Here is a 20,606-nt window from a genome sequence, read left to right on the forward strand (position 1 = left end):
GATGGTGCTGCTCTTCTCTCTAGTAATATGGCACATAGTCTTAGAGCTCAAGCATGAATTGGGCCTCAGGTCAGGAGGCAGACAGACTGGCTAAACCAACCGTCTGCTAGCTGTCTCACGTCACTGAAGTCAGATAAATCACATAGAGCCTCTTTCACCTAGATATCATCATATAGAGACTGTGTCTGTTCCCCGAATTAGGAAATACAAAAAACTTCCAAACCCATCTAAGGGTAAAAATTGTATTGATGTTCAACAAATAAAAAAAACAGATATAATACAAATGAACAAATGATAAAGCACTTATTGTTAATGATATGATTACAGACTATAACCTAGATGTGCTGTGTTTGACAGAAACCTGGCTAAATAAGTCCACCCCGCAAGATTACGGTTATAAAGATGAACCTTGTCTGAAAGGCAAAGGGGAGGTGTTGCTGTAATTTATAGTAATATTTTCAGAATATTCAGTCTAGTTTCAAAAATAATAAACAGGCCACCAGGGCACCATACAGACTTTATCAAAGAACTTTCTATCAGAGCTAGTACTGGCTGCAGTTAAAGTCCTAATTGTTGGTGATTTTAATATACATGTTGATAACGAAAAAGATGCATTGGGATTGGCATTTAAAGACATTCTTAACTCTATTGGAGTTAAACAACACGTGTCAGGACCTACTCATTGTCGTAATCATACTCTAGATCTAATATTATCACATGGAATCAATGTTGATGCTGTTGAAATTCTGCAGCAGAGCGATGACATCTCAGATCATTATCTAGTCTTGTGTAAACTTAATTTAGCCAAGGCTGCAAAGCCGACTACGTGTTACAAATATGTTAGACCTATCACTTCTGCCACTAAAGATTGCTTTATTAATAATCTTCCTGATCAGTTTCATCATCTCTGCATCCCAGATAGCTTAGAAGAACTCGATATTGTGACACAAACTTTTAACTCTCTCTTTTCCAGCACTTTAGACACAGTTGCTCCTTTGTGCTTAAAGAAGATTAAAGGGATACTTCAGGATTTAGCATTAAGCTTTGTATTAGTAGAAAACCTGTAGTATTTTCGAATTACTGTGCTTTCCACCCTCATATCCCCCTGAGACGAGAGATTTATGTATTTTTTGTCTGGAAAAAATCCTCAGATGACGCAAAAATCGTCATATTGCATCATCTGAGGATTTTCTGGCCAGAGGCTAAAGACTACAGCCAGTAGGAGGGGCTGTCCCGCATGTTTTCAACCCGTCCATAGAGGGTGGGATCTCACTCACAGAATGTACACACAGTGTCAGCCGTCGTTCTTTGGAAGCTAAGCTAGCAGGCTCTTGTTCTGTGGAGAAAACTGAGTAGTAGGAGAAAGCTGAGTAGTAGGGGTTACCATCCTCCTTTTCCCGGACTTGTCCGGCGGGCGAGATCGTTCAAAATGTCCGGGATTCGGCTTTTGCTTCCTGCAGTCGCCATTCATTGTTACATGCACACCTTTTGTTTCAATCTAGCTGAATTCATTCCGATTGGTGAATCTGAATGTAGTGTTTACATGAACGCTAAACAAGTGATCAGTTGATGTGCGTTTTAACATTGCTAAGAAAATTCCCGCTCCTCCGTGAGAGATACGAGACCGGCGCGTCTCAGTAATGACGCCACCGGCCTCGCGCCTTTCTCCCGCGGCCGTCAGCCTCGTCCTGCTCGCCACAGTAAACATGATGAATGGCGACTGTAGAACGCAAAAGCCGAATCCCGGACATTTTGGGCGATCTCAAAATCCAGGGCAAACTCGTCACGGAGACTAGTAGCCTAACCTTGTTGTTTTCAACTGCGCTTTCTGACCGGTAGGCGTGGTTTGGGAGTGGCCTCGTAGGGCAGCGAAGCAAGTGCATTCTGGGAGTTGTTGTCTTTCATCCACATAAGCCAAAAATACATTTTCTGGCTTTTCTCAGTCTAGAAAGCTCCAAATTCAAACATTTCTTCACATTTCTTCTACATAAATGACCTATTTTAAATACACATGCATCTTTCCAGAGGTGAAGTATCCCTTTAAAGAAAATAGTCCAACACCATGGTACAACGAGCACACTCAGGCACTTAAGAGAGCAGCCAGAAAAATGGAGCGCAACTGGAAGAAAACAAAACTAGAGGTATTTCGCATTTCATGCAAAGAGAACACGATTGCATACAGAGAGGCCTTAAAAGATGCTAGATCTGCTTATTTTTCAACCCTTTTAAAAGAAAATAAACAAAACCCTAGGTATTTATTTGAAACAGTGTCTAATCTAACGAAAAATAAAGCTTTAAGCCCAGACGTTTTCAAGCAGCACAGCAGTAATGACTTTATGAACTTCTTTACTTATAAGATTGATAATATCAGGGAGAAAATTATAACTATGCAACCATCTACTACAGTATCACATCAGGCAGTGCATTGTAGTCTCCCTAAGGAAAAAATTGATTCATTCATTACTATAGGAGAGGAAGAATTTCATTCTTTTTAGAAAGAAATTATATCTGCGAGGATTTTCAATCAGGATTTAGACCGTACCATAGTAATGAGACAGCTCTCATTAGAGTCACAAATGATTGCTCTCATCATCCGATCGTGGTTGTATCTCTCTATTAGTGTTCCTTGATCTTAGTGCTGCATTTGACACTATCAACCACAACATTCTTTTATTATAGACTCGAAAATTATGTTGGCATTAGTGGAATTGCATTAGCATGGTTTAAATCATACTTATCTGACCGTTATCAGTTTGTAGCAGTAAATGAAGAGATGTCTTATCGATCAAAAGTTCAGTATGATGTACCACAAGGCTCAGTACTAGGACCGTTGCTGTTCACTCTGTACATGCTACCCTTGGGAGATATCATTAGGAAGTATGGCATTAGTTTTCACTTTTATGCTGATGATACGCATCTCTATATTTCTTCACACCCTGACAAAACTTACCAATTCACAAAATTAACGGAATGCATGACTAGCAATTTCCTACTACTTAATTCTGAAAAAATAGAGTTTCTATTTATTGGACAAAAAACCTCCTCGTGTAATAACCTAGAATACTGTCTAACATTTGATGGCTGCTCTGTCAAGTCCTCGTTGTCAGTTAGGAACCTGGGTGTGCTCTTTGATGCCAATCTTTCATTTGAAAGTCACGTGTCTAGTATCTGTAAAACCGCATTTTTTCATCTTAAAAATATATCTAAATTATGTCTTATACTCTCAAATGAAAAATGCAGAACAATTAGTTGTAGTAATGTAGTAATGCGCATGTGCGCGACGTCTGCGTTTTCACGGGTTACAAGATAACGGATAATCGTTTGCACCTTCTAACCTATTTCAGGGAGTGGGTTCTCGAGACACCAGGCACTGTTTTGTGCAGATGGGCGGCCGGAACTCGTTAAGGGTTTTCCTGTTAGAACGGTGTTGTGTTAGCGGCCCCTAAATTAATAACTAATGATCTTCGCAATGGAAGTGAATCAATCAATCAATCAATCAAAACTAACTTTAGCTGGACAATAACTTTATCCTAGAGCTGTTGTAAAACCTAAACAATCTGTTATGGTAATTTCCTATTATCACTGTAAAGCTGCTTTGAAACAATTTGTTAAAAGCACTAAATAAATTAAGGTGACTTGACTTGACATCCAGCATCTTTACCTCCAAGATCGTCTGAGACCAGCCACCCGGACAGCTGCTGCAACAATCGGTTTGCATAAGCAAAGAATTTCTGCAAAAACTGTCAGAAACCGTCTAAGGGAAGCTCATCTGAATGCTCGTCACCCTCATCGGGGTCTCGACCTGACTGCAGTTCGTCATTGTAACCGACTTGAGTGGGCAAATGCTCACATTCGATGGCGTATGGCACTTTGGAGAGGTGTTCTCTTCACGGATGAATCCCGGTTTTCACTGTACAGGGCAGATGGCAGACAGCATGTATGGCGTTGTGTAGGTGAGCGGTTTGCTGATGTCAACGTTGTGGATTGAGTGGCCCATAGTAGCGGTGGGGTTATGGTATGGGCAGGCGTTTGTTATGGACAACAAACAAAGGTGCATTTTATTGATGAAACTTTGAATGCACAGAGATACCGTGACGAGATCCTGAGGCCCATTGTCGTGCCATTCATCCAAGACCATCACCTCATGTTGCAGCATAATGCACGGCCCCATGTTGCAAGGATCTGTACACAATTCTGTACACTTTTAGACTAAAAACACATCTCTCTGACCTAGCATACACATAACACATTATAGACTTTTATAATTCAATGTTAGGCTGCATAGATTAGGTCAGCCGGAACCAGGAACACTTCTCATAAATCCTGATGTACTCGTTACATCATAAGAAGAATGGCGTCTACGCTAATATTAGTCTCTCTGTTTATCCTGAGGTTTACTGCAGTCCGCCCGGATCCAGGCTGTATCCAGATCTGATGAAGGACCTGCGCCTGGACGCGACGACAGCGCAGTCATGAAATGTCAACTAGTCTCTCTACCTCTCTACAGATAAAGCGTTGTCGGGATAATTCTGGTTCGCGTGGCTACGCGGAAGCGATACAAATTCTGTATTATAAATTTTAAGGCCAGACAAGTAGTATGTTGAGGGCTGATTTGTAAGGAAGGACTACACGCCTGCGCACATATATTCAAACGCGCATACCTATAGACTGAACTCGTAATGTGCATGTGCACGCCATCGGCATTCTCACTGGTTCACGTTTTTGAAGTTTGCGCAGAAAGAACTTAAGAGTTTTCTGTTAAAACGGTGCCGTGTTAGCGACCCCTAAGTTAATAACTAATGATTGTTGCGATGGAAGTGAATCAATCAAACTAAATTTAGCTGGACAATAACTTTATTCTAGAGCTGCTATGAAGCCAAAACAATCTCTGTTACTTTAATTTCCTATTATCAATGTAAAGCCGCTTTGGAACAATTTACATTGTTAAAAGCGCTATATAAATGAAGATGACTTGACTTGACTTAATTCCTGGAAGCTGAAAACATCCCAGTTCTTGCATGGCCAGCATACTCACCGGACATGTCACCCATTGAGCATGTTTGGGATGCTCTGAATTGGCGTATACGACAGCGTGTTCCAGGTCCTGCCAATATCCAGCAACTTTGCACAGCCATTGAAGAGGAGTGGACCAACATTCCACAGGCCACAATCAACAACCTGATCAACTCTATGCGAAGGAGATGTGTTGCACTGAGTGAGGCAAATGGTGGTCACACCAGATCCTGACTGGTTTTCGGACCCCCCCAAATACAGTAAAACTGCACATTTTAGAGTGGCCTTTTATTGTGGCCAGCCTAAGGCAGACCTCTGCAATAATCATGCTGTCTAATCAGCATCTTGATATGCCACACCTGTTAGGTGGATGGATTATCTCGGCAAAGAAGAACTGCTCACTAACTCAGATTTAGACAGATTTGTGAACAATATTTGAGAGAAATAGGCCTTTTGCGTACATAGAAAAAGTCTTGGATCTTAGAAGAGTTCAGCTCATGAAAAATGAGGGCAAAAACAAAAGTGTTGCGTTTATAATTTTGTTCAGTGTAGAATATGACCATATTAGCTCAGTTCTCTCAACACTGCACTGGCTCCCTATTAAACATCGTAGACATTTTAGAATCTTGCTAATTACTAACAAGAATTAAATGGTTTAGCTCCCCAGTACTTGAGCGAGCTCTTAATGCATTATAGTCCTTCACATCTATTGCGATCTCAAAATTCTGGCCAGCGTTGATAATACCTAGAATATCAAAATCAACTGCTGGCGGTAGATCCATTTCCTATTTAGCACCTAAACTCTGGAACAGTCTTCCTAGCATTATTCGGGAAGCAGACAGACTCTGTCAGTTTAAACGCCTTGCCTATACTAAAAACACTTATCTTTAACCTGGCATACACATAACTCATTATCAATTTCTATAATTCAAATAATGTAAAATGATTATTAGGCTGCATAAATTAGGTTAGCAGGAACCGGGAACACTTCCCATAACTCCTATTGTACTCGTTACATCATAAGAAGAATGGCATCTACACTAATATTAGTCTCTCTGTTTATTCCGAAGTTTAGCGTAGTCAGCCGGATTCGGGTCGTATCCAGATCAGATGAAGGACCTGCGCTTAGACACGACCACAACGCAGCTCTGAAGTGTCAGCAGAGACCGTGTCAACTACACTATCCCCTACGAAGGACTCATAGACACAACAAAAGTTTTTTCCTCTGTACAGATGAAAACATATCAAAATGATTCCCATTCACACGGATCTGCGAAAACGACTTAAAACGCTGTATTATGCATGCCAGACAATTGGCAAGGTCACTTTGTTTAGAAACAACGTGCCCGCGCACACATGCATTCAAACACGCATGCCTATAGACAAAACATACTACGCATGTGCATGCTGTCACAGATTCACGTTTTTGAAGTTTACACAGAGATGATAACAGCATTGCTTTCAAAACTCATTTTCAAAAACTTGCACTTTGAAACCTACTTCAAAGTTTGTGTTCTCAGGCCACCAAAATGCCGTTGTCGTGTAAATAAACGGCCAGAATGCACTAAACGTTTTCTGTTTTCAGTTGAAAATGAAGTTGTGTAAGTTAATAACTCAAGATATTTACAATGGAAATTAAACAACCAAAAAACTAAGCTAGACAACGACTTTCTTCTAAAGTTGCTGTACAGCCCAAAAAATATTTGTTGCATTAATTTCCTATTATCACTGTAAAGCTGCTTTGAAAAAATCTGTATTGTAAAAAGCGCAATATAAATAAAAGTGACTTTACTATTTGCAATGCTATGAAAAGCATAGATACCCATCATCCCCTCATACACAAGTGGCATTATTTGAAAAAATTCCAGTCACTCACCAGATTGAGTCTTTGTCAGCTACAGCAATGCAGGGGTTAAATGGATGAAACTTCACCACAGATGGCACTCCTGGGTTTCTATTAATGAAGATCTGATCATCTAACCGGGTCACTCCTAAAAATGAGAAGGATGGGTTAGTATTTTGATTATTATTAGAACATTTTTAATTAGTGAAATATTGAGCTTTACTAATAACCAAAGCAGTGTTTTGGTTTCTGAGGAAAGTGAATAAGGGAACTACAGTGTGAAGCTTACAGATTAGAAAAAAAAATATGCATGAAGGAAACTCAGAGGGAATTGAGGATTTCATTCAGTTCCTCCAGCTAGACTGAATGAGGGCAGCCCCACTCTTGGTTTCAAAGGGGAGGATGACGGAGAGTGTGATGAAAGGAGAAAGACATACGAGCGTGAGCCGGATCCTCCGCTCTGACGCAATCAGTCCTGCTTACTTGTGCGTGTGTTCCGGCATTGACGTAAGCACATTAGCTATTCAGTTTGAGACTCTGCTGACTTAAGACAGGGAGCCAAGCACATTGCTTTATTTTAAGCTTGAGGCTTTCACACAGAAAAACTACATCAAACAACTGTTCACCCAGTTCCACTTGTGAATTCCACATCATTATTACCCAGATGCATCTAATGTATAGAGAGTCAGGGCATCTCTTCTAGAGGTTTACTATAGACTTTCAGGTTGTCTTTCAAACATTTATTCGGTATCTCACTAAGAGAATAACCTCGGGCATGACCAATCCTGGAAGTACCAATAACACCATGGGCCCTATCTTGCACCCAGCGCAATTGACTTTGTACACCGACACATGTATCACATGAATTTTCTATTTTGCACTCGACGCACAGCGGACATTTCCCTCGACAGACGCACGTCGGCAAATTAGGGAATGAACTTGCGCTCCCGGGGGCGGTTCAGCGGAAAGAGGCAGCGTGTTCCGGCGCAAACGTTCCCTGGTGCTATTTTGCAGTTCCAGAAAACAATTCCGCCACAGACCAAGAAAAACCTAGTCTAAAGTCAGTGGCGCGTTCAGATGCTATTTTAAGGGCGCATGCTTGGCCATAATGTAGCGTTGCACTACACTTTGCTTCCCTCATCTACACACAGACGCAGCAGTTGCCATTTTTGCAAACCTTACATAATTACAAGGAAAAATATTCCACATGAGGGAAATCATTGTGGTGTGTCCATGAAGATGTGAAAAGTAGGCATAAATCTAGCTTACACATTTACCAAAATTATTATACGCCTGTTTAACCGAAGCTAATTTGGGTGGGTTTCTCCCATCACCATACAATATCACTTTTCTCTCTTTTACGGCCCTGACGAGAACGTCGGTCTCCTCGGCTGTGAACCACTCCTGGCGTGCGCCTGGCAAATCCGCCGTTATAATAGCAATCCGCCATGGAACAAACACGCCTGCTCTTAAAGGGAATGTGAGATGATGCTCTGATTGGTTTATTTCACGTTACGCCCATACCACACCTATGAGTAATGTAGCTACTTCAGACCAACCCATTTTAGATTAGCGTCAGGCGCAAGAGTTATTTATCCCGCCGGTATAATAGCAACAGCGCCCGAGATCTGCCCACAAAGTTACTTGCGTTTTGCGTTTGATACTTGCGTTTCAGATCTTTAAAATAGGGTCCCATGTCTGTAAGTCGACAGATCAATCATGACAGTGATACAGGAGTCCTGCCTCCCTAATATATACCACTGCATAACAGTCCCTACCTCATTCTCTTCCCCATGAAGATCTTTGGAAGCTATTCTTCAGCATGTTTTTCAGAAGAAGCTTAACTGTTATTAGACAAGCCGCCAAAGTACTTTGACAAATGCTGCTGTTTTTGATAGTGGGCATATTCACTGTCACTGTGAATATTATTTGTGCTAGGGATACCTAGATATTCAACATGCTATGGATAATTCTCTTTCTAACAGTTATTTTATGGTGACTGCTAGTTCTGTAAGCAGCGGAGCAAGGGGGAAAAGAAGCCTTGCATTCATTGTTTTCACATCAGGTTCAGGTGGACTTGACCAACTTGAAATGTGGTCAAGTGGAAAAACTCTCAATTGATTGGCCGCCACAGCCGGTGGGCCAGGGAATGGACAGAGATTTGTATGACGGTAAAAGACTGCCGTCATATGCCCCGGTCATTAAACAGCTCATTCCAGCGTCCCCCACGTGTTTAAAAAAAACATGGTTTCATCTGCCTTAGCTTCACTGCCAGGACGCACTAAGCAGCCTTAGTTTTTCAGAAGATCTAAAGTTCCTCTGTTCTGGCAGAGAGGGCTCTTAATGCCACCTCTCTTCTCACCTTCCTTCCTTTTATCCACAATCAGCCAGGGTTATTGTCTGCAGTTTACTTTAAAACCACCACTTTTCAACAGTGTAATGTCCACAGCACAGAAGATATTAGCTCAGGATCTAGAGGAAGAAATAGCCTATTTCCTGGTATTTTCTGTCCCGTTCAGGATTTGCAGAACAAATACCAAAAAACTAAAAGTACAAACTAAACTAACTTTGGTTAAACTAAAAAAAAGAAAAAAAGTGAGTTTAAACTCAAGTGTTACAGGTTTGGCTCAGAGGGTAAACAAAATGATCCAGAGTGAAAGAGCAGATTTAACACGCTCTCTCATGCAGATATGTTATGTTTTCTGCAGGAACTTTTAAATAAGGGCAGAGCCTTTTCTACTGTCTATCTTGCCGTGATTTCTGTTTGCCATGTGGGGATTGACAATGACATTATTTATTTATTAAGTTTTCATAATTATTTTCTGTCCTGTTCACATATTGTGTTGCTATGTGAACAGAATGAAAGAGTACAATCAGTTATTTGTCTCATATGCTGATTCTCAAAAGAGTAAACCTATATAACCTCAACACTTGTCCCATCTGGTAGTGGAAGCTATTATATTTTAGGTTAAAATAGCATGGGTCTTCATCCCCAGAAGGGCTGTGGGCTCATTCTACCAGAGTTTTGGCTACCTCATGGGCATTATTTAAGGGTGTTTCAGTTTAGCAATTTTTAGTGGGGCAGCGAGATGGGCTTCGCCTCACACTTATGTGTTATGCTGTGATGTATATTAGGGAGGCAGTACTCTTGCACCACAGTAGTGATTGGTCTGACAACTGACAGACAAGTTTTTATTGGTGCTTCCAGGATTGGTCACGCTCAAGGCGATTAGCGAGATACCTCACTCGTTATCAGAGACCCGGGTTTAATAACCTAAAGATTTACACAGCCAAGTTGAGGCTACTCTGAGGTTGTTCTAAATTCTGTGTATACGTAATAATGCTGCATACAATTCGTTGTCCAAGTTGTTCTCCACCTCAGGCCCTATTGTAAGTGGCTCTTGATGCTGCTTTGGTTAGGCGTAAATGAAATGCAGCATCAGTGCAGCTTTAAACTTGTCGTTTTCATAAGAGCATATATTTTAGTTTCATATTTGTATTTAGAATTTTCTAAAGTCTATATTCATATTGTTTCTGTATTTATATTTCCATATTTAAAACTAATTTTATACGATTATTTCCACAATTAATGTTGAACATTATTTCAGCAAAAGTAATTCCCTTGTGCGCCTGTTTAAATGCATTTTCAAGGAATATATGCTGCTTTACGCTGCCTTTGCAGTGTAACAAACTTTTTTCATTTGAAACATTTTGTGAAATATCAAGTAATATAACAAGTTACAAAACTAAATATATAAATGAATGATAATGCAAGTAGTGTTTGCTGTCAGTATATAACAAATTCTGAAGTTCTACCTCTCTGAGTGATGTGTTGGCTTTGTCGGCGTACACGTGCGTTACGTAAAAATCTCCACTCCCTCTCCTTACGAACCTGACTCTCCAAATCATGCTCTTCTGGAATCTGAAAGAGAGATAAATAAATTCAATTTTCAAATAATGAAGCACCAAAAGGGTCACCTTGTTTAAAACCATAAACGCATATAATTACAGACAAGAACCTGGTTTTGACAGTTGTGAGTACAGAAACTCAAAGACTAAGTAATTGTGTAAGAAAACACTTTATGAATTTATTTACTTACAAGATTGATACTATAAGAGAGAAAATTGTAACCATGCAACCATCTGCTACAGTATTGCATCAGACAGTGCTATAAAGAGCCCCTGATGAACAATTACATTTATTATTTGCTATAGGGAAAGGAGAATTGTCTAAACTTGTTAAATCCTGAAAATCAACAATATGTACAGTATGTTAGACCCTATACAGACTAAGCTACTGAAGAGATGCTTTCAGAAGTCATAGATCCTCTTCTTAATTCATCATTGTCATAAGGATATGCAAAAATTTCTTGCTGGCTGTTTTTAAGCCACTTATTTTTAAAAAACACACAACTTGATCCTAAATAATTAGTTCACTACAAACCGATCTCTAATCTCGCCTTTCTTTCAAAAATACTAGAAAATGTATGTTCACAGCTATGTTCCTTTTTAGAAAAAATTGTATCGGCAAGGATTTCCAGTCATGATTTAGACTGTAACATAGTACTGAGACTGCTCTCATCAGAGTTACATCCATCCATCCATCCATCCATCCATCCATCTTCTTCCGCTTATCCGGGGCCGGGTCGCGGGGGCAGCAGTCTAAGCAGAGATGCCCCGACTTCCCTCTCCCTAGACACTTCCTCCAGCTCTTCCGGGGGAATCCCAGGCCAGCCGGGAGACATAATCCCTCCAGCCCTGGGAAGGCGTCCAGGAGGCATCCGGAACAGATGCCAGAGCCACCTCAGCTGGCTCCTCTCGATGTGGAGGAGCAGCGGCTCTACTCTGAGCTTCTCCCGAGTGACCGAGCTCCTCACCCTATCTCTACGGGAGTGCCCAGCCACCCTGCGGAGAAAGGTCATTTCGGCCACTTGTATCCGGGATCTTGTACTTTCAGTCATGACCGACAGCTCATGACCATAAATTATTTTATTCATCTGATTGTGATTGCATCTCTCTATTAGTGTTACTGGACCTTAGTGCTGCATTTAATACTATCGACCACAGCATTCTTCTGAATAGACAAAAATTACGTTGACATTAGCGGACTTGCACTGCCATGGCTCAAATCGTATTCATCTGACTGTCACCAATTTGTAGCAGTAAATGAAGAGGTATAATATTGATCACAAGTTCATTATGGAATACCGCAAGGCTCAGTACTAGGACCATTGCTTTTCACCCTGTAAATTAGGAAACATGGTGTTAGTTTTCATGCTGATACATACATTAAAAATTAAAAATCAGTTATACAAATTTAATACAACATTCAGTCGATTTCTCTTATCATTAATTGTTAAATTATAAATTAAGATTGTGAGTTTATGCCTCACTTAAGTTTAATGAAATATAAACACTATTAGCTTGTATAATACAGAAATTTTATTATAATAGTAATTAGGGGTGGGAGATATTGACAAAAATGAATATCTCGATATTTTTTTCCAATATCTCGATATCGATATTCAGACAATATTTTTGCCATCCTTCAAAGAAATGTGTGCAAACTGGCAAAGAAGGTCCAGTTGGTCTTTTGACTTGCTGCATTTGACCTATTATTGTAGCCTAGGCTATAGAAAAAAACAATAAAGGAGCTAACTAAACAGAATCTGAGGTAGCCCCTACTTTTTCCCCTTACAAAAAAAAAAAAAACGGAACTAGGCACCTCTTGCAACAGTGATTATTAAATCAAACAACAATATTGTTGATGATATATTCAAATTAAAACTTTTTATTTTTCAAATCACTATAAATCCACAGTTCTCCATTATGGACGCGAGTGCTCTGAAAGCGGCACTAAAAGACTTTCAAACTTTCACAGAGACCTCAAAACAGAAAGCACAAAGCCTTTCTTTAAAACGAATTTCGTTTTGTATTAATTGTATCTTAATTTTAATAAATTTTTCATTAACCAATTTCCTGGATTTAATACATAGGAAAAGTAAATATAGGCTAGCAATCACAACATAAGGTGCTTGAACTGGAGATTATATCATCATGAACCGAACCGTAGCCTACTCGCCTCACAGGCCTAAAAAATTTGAAATATATTTACAGAAAGCTGGTTCTAAACAAAACCATCCAAAACAAAATAAAACTATGTAGCCTAATAAATGTGCATTTCTCCGGTGCGTTCACTAGTCTACTGGGAAGATCACGAGTCAATAGCCTATCGTCAACTTCATCTTTGCAGCCGACACAGAAATTAATAAGCAATTAAAATGTCTTATTGCAATATTTTACATATTCATAATCATTACTTTTGCTGGTTCTTTGAGGCAGCTTTTTAGGTTTATGGCGTTTTAGAAAAGAGCTCTTCACGTACAAACACCGTTTCACAAAGGCACAGCGGCCCTTCAGCACATAAGAACAAAAAGAGAAAAAGCACGCACTTACTAATTACGAAACTTTGATGTGGTTGAACAGGTGAAACAGTCACAAAATTCCTCTGCAACTCAAACCTTCTCAGTACGAGTTATGAAGGAAGAGAACAGCATTACAGTTTTCAGCGCGTCCTCCTCTGATTGCTGTGTTGTGACTGAAAAAGTGCGTGCAGGAGCACATGCGCAAAACGTAGGTTTGTAAAATGTCCTTTTGTAAAATGACATATGATAAAATAAAAATAATTCATATATCATTTTAAAAACGGGTTTGCGCATGTGCTTCTGCTCGCACTATTTCAAATTTACGTATGAATGTGCGTTTTTGACGACACGGGACCATCAGAGGTTGCTTCCGGGAATAGTACTGCCCTACAGTATTAAAAATCGCTACATATAATTGTTTAGAAGGTTATAGTGTGCGTTATTTGTTTTCTCTTTAACTTCTTTCAGCTCTTTTCATGTTTGGCCTTTTCATGTCAAATTATGAAATATTCGATATCCCAATTTTGCATATCGTCCAGGCAACAATTTGGATATTATCGTCTAAACGATATATCGCCCACCTCTAATAGTAATAATAATATTATGGTGATGATTGTGACGCTTATCTTCATAATGACCTAGAATACTTTCAAACTCTTGATGGATGTGTCTTCATCATCAGTTAGGAACCTGGGTGTGCTCTTTGATACCAAACTCTCATTTGAAAGCCACATTTCTGGCATTTGTAAAACCGCCTTTTTTATTAAATCTGTAAATTACTACATATGCTCTCAATGTCAAATGCAGAAAAGTTAATTCTTGCATTCATGACCTCAAGGCTAGATTATTGTAATGCTTTGCAATTGCCCTGCAGGCTTTAAAGAAAAAATCCAGCTAATCCAAAAATGCAACAGCTAGAGTTCTTACTAGAACCAGGAAGTGTGACCATATTAGCCAGGTTCTGTCAGCACTGCATTGGCTCCCTATTAAACACTGTATACATTTTAAAATCTTGCTGATTACTCATAAAGCCCCGAATAGTTTAGCTCCACAGCACTTGAACAAGCTCCTATCACTTTATAGTCCTTCACGTCCACTGCAGCCTCAAAATCCTGGTCAGTTGATAATACCTAGAATATCAAAATCGACTGTGGGTGGTAGATCCTTTTCCTCAAAGACTTCGGGAGGCAGACACACTCTGTCAGTTTAAATCTAGATTAAAGACCCATCTCTTTAACCTAGCAAACACATAACACACTATCACATTTCTATAATTCAAATCCCTTAAAGGATTGTTAGGCTGCATTGTTAGGTCAACTGGAACCAGGAACACTTCCCATAACATCCGATGTACTTGTTTCATCAAAATAGAAATGGCATCTAGGCTAATATTTGTGAAGTGAAGTGAAGACCTTGTCAACTTGACAGCCATCGGTATAGATCTTCAGCAAAGACCACAAGAACCAGACAAGCCCTCTGAACAGACCCTTAAGGCCAGCTACATCTCCCCCTCCCTCCATATGCCAGTGTGATATAATGTGATCTTCAAGCAGAAGGAATCATAAATCACACGATGCTCGTTCATTTGGACAGAGGAGAACTGGTCCCCCGACTGAGCTTGGTTTCTCCCAAGGTTTTTTTGTCATCGCTTTGTGACATTCTCTCACCACTGGCTTGCTTAGTTGGGGACACTTAAAATTCAGCAATATTATTATTTTGACTGCACTAACACTATCGGATGAGAACTGAATTGAGCTGGACGATGACATCACTGTTTTCTCCTAAGGTGCTTAAGCTTAACTAATCTCATTAACTTTACACAGTTATTGAACTGAACTGAATCAACACTTCAGCTGAAAAATGACAGTGTCTTTTTAGAGCTGCTTTATTGCAGAACCGAATTGTTTGCATCATTGATCATTATTTTCCTGTTTACTGTAAAGCTGCTTTGAAAAAATCTGTATTGTATAAAGCGCTATATAGATAAAATTTACTTGAGTTAACTTAAATAAAAAATAAAAAAACTCTATGAGGACACTGCTCAACAAGTTAAATAAAGTGTCCATGTATGCACACACAGAGCTGAAAATCAGAGCTCCAGCTAATTAGCCCTGATCGATCCAGTCTTCCAGATAGGAGCTCTGGGAACAGGCAGATCCCATGACACAAACCCACATCCAAACTCCTCAAGCAAAGTTAGAAATCACACCTGTCTTTTTTTCTGGAGCTCTGGGGCTCCACATCAAGCTCTTAATGAGAATCAATGATTTGGTTTTTCAATGGAAATGAAGCATGTGAATTTGTCACAGTTAATGGTCTCCTCCCGAGCAGTTTTTATATCCTTACAAGTAAACACAGTCAAGTCACCAGCAACATGCACTTATCACACCCATCACTCTAATAGACTGGAATAGAGTTCTTCTCACTCAAGACAGATTTCTCATTTTGCACTGAAAAAGCTTTCTTAGATCTTTATTATCCATTATGCACATCTCAAACTTGTGTCCAGACTGTTCGCTGTTTAGTAAGCTTTCTGAACTACCACTGCATGAGCTTTACTGTTTGTTTTTTTTTTTTTACCAGGAAACCCTAAGAACACTTGCTTTCTTATGAAAATAGAGACAACTTATGTAAGTAGAGGTTGAATGATGTGTTTTTTTTTTCATATAAATCATCTAGAAAAAAGGGTTGCTGTTAGCTAATTCAGATACATTTATATGTAATATAATATAATATAATATAATATAATATAATATAATACGAGACATACAACTGCTGAAATTAAATGAAAATATTTACAATATATGTAATATAAAATCTGTAAAATACATTGACAAGGAAATATTTTCATACATACTTCCAAGGAGGAACTATTATAACTTTATAATTATAACAATATGCATATTGTGGCTGGTAAGTTCCCCCCTGTGGGGGAGTCCAAAGAGTAGGGGCGTTTAATACGGTGACCAGGAGGCGACATGTTCGGTTCACTTAGTTTTGTCGTGGCCATGACATATTAACTCGTGGGAACATCCAGTCGTGGCCACGAGATCATTTTATCGAGGTAACAACGCCCTAATGTCTAGGCCACACGATGTAAAGTCGTGGCCTTGAGATCCAATATTGTTGGAACAATATATTTTTCTCGTGGCTATGATTTCATATGTTGAGGGAACGACATCTATTTCTCATGACCACGAGTTAAATGCATAAACAACCTTGCGTGACCATAGTGACCTGAAACTATCAGAAATGGATAGGCCTATAATAACATTTATTTTTAATTAAGAAAAATTATAAATAAATTATTATTTTAACATATTGCTATTGCTATTTACAAAACTACTAACTGTTAGCTATATGGTGCTGTGAGAAGGCTATTAGATAATACATAACGTTAACAGGGTAAAGTATACAGGGGTGGACGCTGCTGGCAAAACCAGCAATGCAAGTTTGAGAGGTGGTGCCTCGACAAATCTCTCGAGAATCATGAGTTGCTTTATGGCACGGCGCCACATACAGTGAGGAAAATAAGTATTTGAACACCCTGCTATTTTCCAAGTTCTCCCACTTGGAAATCATGGAGGGATCTGAAATTGTCATCGTAGGTGCATGTCCACTGTGAGAGACATAATCTAAAAAAAAAAAAATCCAGAAATCACAATATATGATTTTTTAACTATTTATTTGTATGATACAGCTGCAAATAAGTATTTGAACACCTGTCTATCAGCTAGAATTCTGACCCTCAAAGACCTGTTAGTCTGCCTTTAAAATGTCCACCTCCACTCCATTTATTATCCTAAATTAGATGCACCTGTTTGAGGTCGTTAGCTGCATAAAGACACCTGTCCACCCCATACAATCAGTAAGAATCCAACTACTAACATGGCCAAGACCAAAGAGCTGTCCAAAGACACTAGAGACAAAATTGTACACCTCCACAAGGCTGGAAAGGGCTACGGGGAAATTGCCAAGCAGCTTGGTGAAAAAAGGTCCACTGTTGGAGCAATCATTAGAAAATGGAAGAAGCTAAACATGACTGTCAATCTCCCTCGGACTGGGGCTCCATGCAAGATCTCACCTCGTAGGGTCTCAATGATCCTAAGAAAGGTGAGAAATCAGCCCAGAACTACACGGGAGGAGCTGGTCAATGACCTGAAAAGAGCTGGGACCACCGTTTCCAAGGTTACTGTTGGTAGTACACTAAGACGTCATGGTTTGAAATCATGCATGGCACGGAAGGTTCCCCTGCTTAAACCAGCACATGTCAAGGCCCGTCTTAAGTTTGCCAATGACCATTTGGATGATCCAGAGGAGTCATGGGAGAAAGTCATGTGGTCAGATGAGACCAAAATATAACTTTTTGGTCATAATTCCACTAAACGTGTTTGGAGGAAGAAGAATGATGAGTACCATCCTAAGAACACCATCCCTACTGTGAAGCATGGGGGTGGTAGCATCATGCTTTGGGGGTGTTTTTCTGCACATGGGACAGGGCGACTGCACTGTATTAAGGAGAGGATGACCGGGGCCATGTATTGCGAGATTTTGGGGAACAACCTCCTTCCCTCAGTTAGAGCATTGAAGATGGGTCGAGGCTGGGTCTTCCAACATGACAATGACCCGAAGCACACAGCCAGGATAACCAAGGAGTGGCTCTGTAAGAAGCATATCAAGGTTCTGGCGTGGCCTAGCCAGTCTCCAGACCTAAACCCAATAGAGAATCTTTGGAGGGAGCTCAAACTCCGTGTTTCTCAGCGACAGCCCAGAAACCTGACTGATCTAGAGAAGATCTGTGTGGAGGAGTGGGCCAAAATCCCTCCTGCAGTGTGTGCAAACCTGGTGAAAAACTACAGGAAACGTTTGACCTCTGTAATTGCAAACAAAGGCTACTGTACCAAATATTAACATTGATTTTCTCAGGTGTTCAAATACTTATTTGCAGCTGTATCATACAAATAAATAGTTAAAAAATCATATATTGTGATTTCTGGATTTTTTTTTTTTTTAGATTATGTCTCTCACAGTGGACATGCACCTACGATGACAATTTCAGACCCCTCCATGATTTCTAAGTGGGAGAACTTGCAAAATAGCAGGGTGTTCAAATACTTATTTTCCTCACTGTACATCAACAACTTATGAAAATCAAGACACTAGCACGCATTTCAGGCGTGAATCATGGCAGAGTCGACGAAGAAAACGAAGAAAGCACGGTCGGAAGAGTGCAGAGACAGCTCTGCGTGAGTGGTATTTACGACAGTAACATTAAACACAAGTACTCCACAGCGACTCTAGGGGTCGCTGTTTGAGAAAAACGGAAACTGCATAGTGTGCCTTTAATTCCACGTTTTTTCTTTATTAAAAAAAAAAAATTATTATTATAGTTCTATCCATTTCTGATAACTTCAGGTTACTATGGTTGTTTATGCATTTTACTCGTGGCCATGAGAAATTGATGTCGTTCCCTCAACAAATGAAGTTGTGGCCACAAGATTATCACGGTTCCACGAGTTAATATGATATTCCCACAAATTAATATCTTATTGCCACGACATATAATTACTTTCCCACAAGTTAATATGTCGTGGCCACAACAAAACTAAGTGAACCGAACATGTCCAATCCTGTAGTTTAATATAGTTTAATGACAAATTTGGTTTAGCTATACCCACGGACTGTTCACAATCCCCATATTTCCTGTGTTTGTGTGAGTCACCATACAAACTCATCAGTTCATCACCTCTGTCATTTATCACATTTATACTCCTCTCTGTCGTTCACTTTGTTGTCATATATTGTTTTAAAATATGTTGAACTGTTGCATTGTTGTTTGTTGCTACCTGTGTGGATTTACCCCTTACTTTGAAGTCTCAAATTTTAAATCAAATCAATAGTGGTGCAGGAATGACATATTTTTGCAGGCCAACCTGGAAGTTAGCATCAGTTTACTTATTCGGCTTATGCTGTTTAATGTCCCCAACAACCTCTAGTCCCATTTAGCCATTTGTTAGCAACTAAACAATTTTTTTTTTATGTATTTTTTTTTAAATCACAAAAGGGTATTACTGATGTATTTTAAATTGTAGAATAACACGGAGAAATAAAATTGTAGAAAATATCTTGAGCTTGTGTTCACCACAGACCTTATTTCATGCATTTAACAAAAAATCCATTTAAAAGAACCATTGACTTCAGGACAATGGAACCGGAACTGCTAAAATGCTAACTTGTTTACAGGTTTTGGCCAACAAAAATATGCCATCACTGCACTACACTGCAGTAACGATGTAATAAGGGGGATGATGTAAAGTTGTCACAAATTAAATCCCTTTCAGATTAAAGGTCACTCAACTAAGTATATTAACCCCCTGTGGTCAACGAATGTGCTGGCGCGATTTGGTGGAAAAATGAAATGCAGATTTGCATGCTAGATGAAGAATTGCAAAATTTATGGCATTCACAGAGCATGACTAGTCTTTTCAGAGCTTTAAGGGAATTTTGTTGGAAAAAAAACTATAAGTTTCTTTATTACGCCCAAAGTGAAAGCCAAACAAAAAGTAGCAAATCTAGGCTCCTGCTTAAGGCAGTCTGTTTTGAAACTGTATTGGTCAGAAATACATTCAAGTATACAGTGGCGGTTCTAGGGGGGGGAGGGGACGGGGGCAGTGCCCCCGTGTCAGAGCCATAGAGAGAAAGAGTTGCGACACTCTTTGATGTCGCCGCTATGGCTGTCACGTGGTTCATGTAAGCCGCAATAGTTCCAAAACACACGCTGGCTGTCATGTTCTTCTATGGGACAGACAGCAGCGATTGCATTATTGAACGGTAAATATAAAATAAAACACACACCCAAGTACTTTTTCAGCTGTTATTGCATTATTGCATTTTGTTAATGTCAGTTTTGCATTTGGAGATAAGTTTTAGGCTATATTTTTGGAGGGAAAAGCATAGTGTTCATGTTCGCATGGGTAGTAGCACTGGCTTTAGCGGCTCTAACTTAACTTTTCCATATCATTCATCTGATGATGGACGTCTCATGATATTTATTTTAGCACAACTGGGCTGTATTAGGCTATTGATTCCCGTGATTTTGCTTATAAATTTTGATTCAGCCATTACACCTTCGTGATCACGCAAAGAGGTCTGCCGTGGCCGTCCGTTCAGAGTTCGCTTAAATATTTTTTATTAAACAATGACAGACAACAAAAATGTGTGCTTGTGTGTGAACAAGAAAAACAAAAACCAGGGGCAGGTGATCCATGAAACAGACAGGACTGGTGATCCCATAACAATCCTAGAGGTCCAGCATTGTTCTCACA

General features: G+C 39.6%; 1 protein-coding gene across 5 annotated transcripts in view; it reads right to left on the reverse strand.

Moving 5' to 3' along the window:
- rptor (regulatory associated protein of MTOR, complex 1) overlaps positions 1–20,606 on the reverse strand; it is a 339,338-nt gene that overhangs the window by 48,213 nt on the left and 270,519 nt on the right. For all 5 annotated transcript variants that reach the window (XM_084128075.1, XM_084128073.1, XM_084128074.1 and 2 more), the window contains 2 exons: positions 10,673–10,778; positions 6,890–7,004 (listed from right to left, as the gene is read on the reverse strand). In XM_084128075.1, the coding sequence (XP_083984201.1) occupies positions 6,890–7,004; positions 10,673–10,778 (221 nt within the window). The remainder of the gene's footprint in view (positions 1–6,889; positions 7,005–10,672; positions 10,779–20,606) is intronic.

This window comes from Abramis brama, assembly GCF_963993115.1.
Source record: "Abramis brama genome assembly, chromosome: 11".
NCBI lineage: Eukaryota > Metazoa > Chordata > Actinopteri > Cypriniformes > Leuciscidae > Abramis > Abramis brama.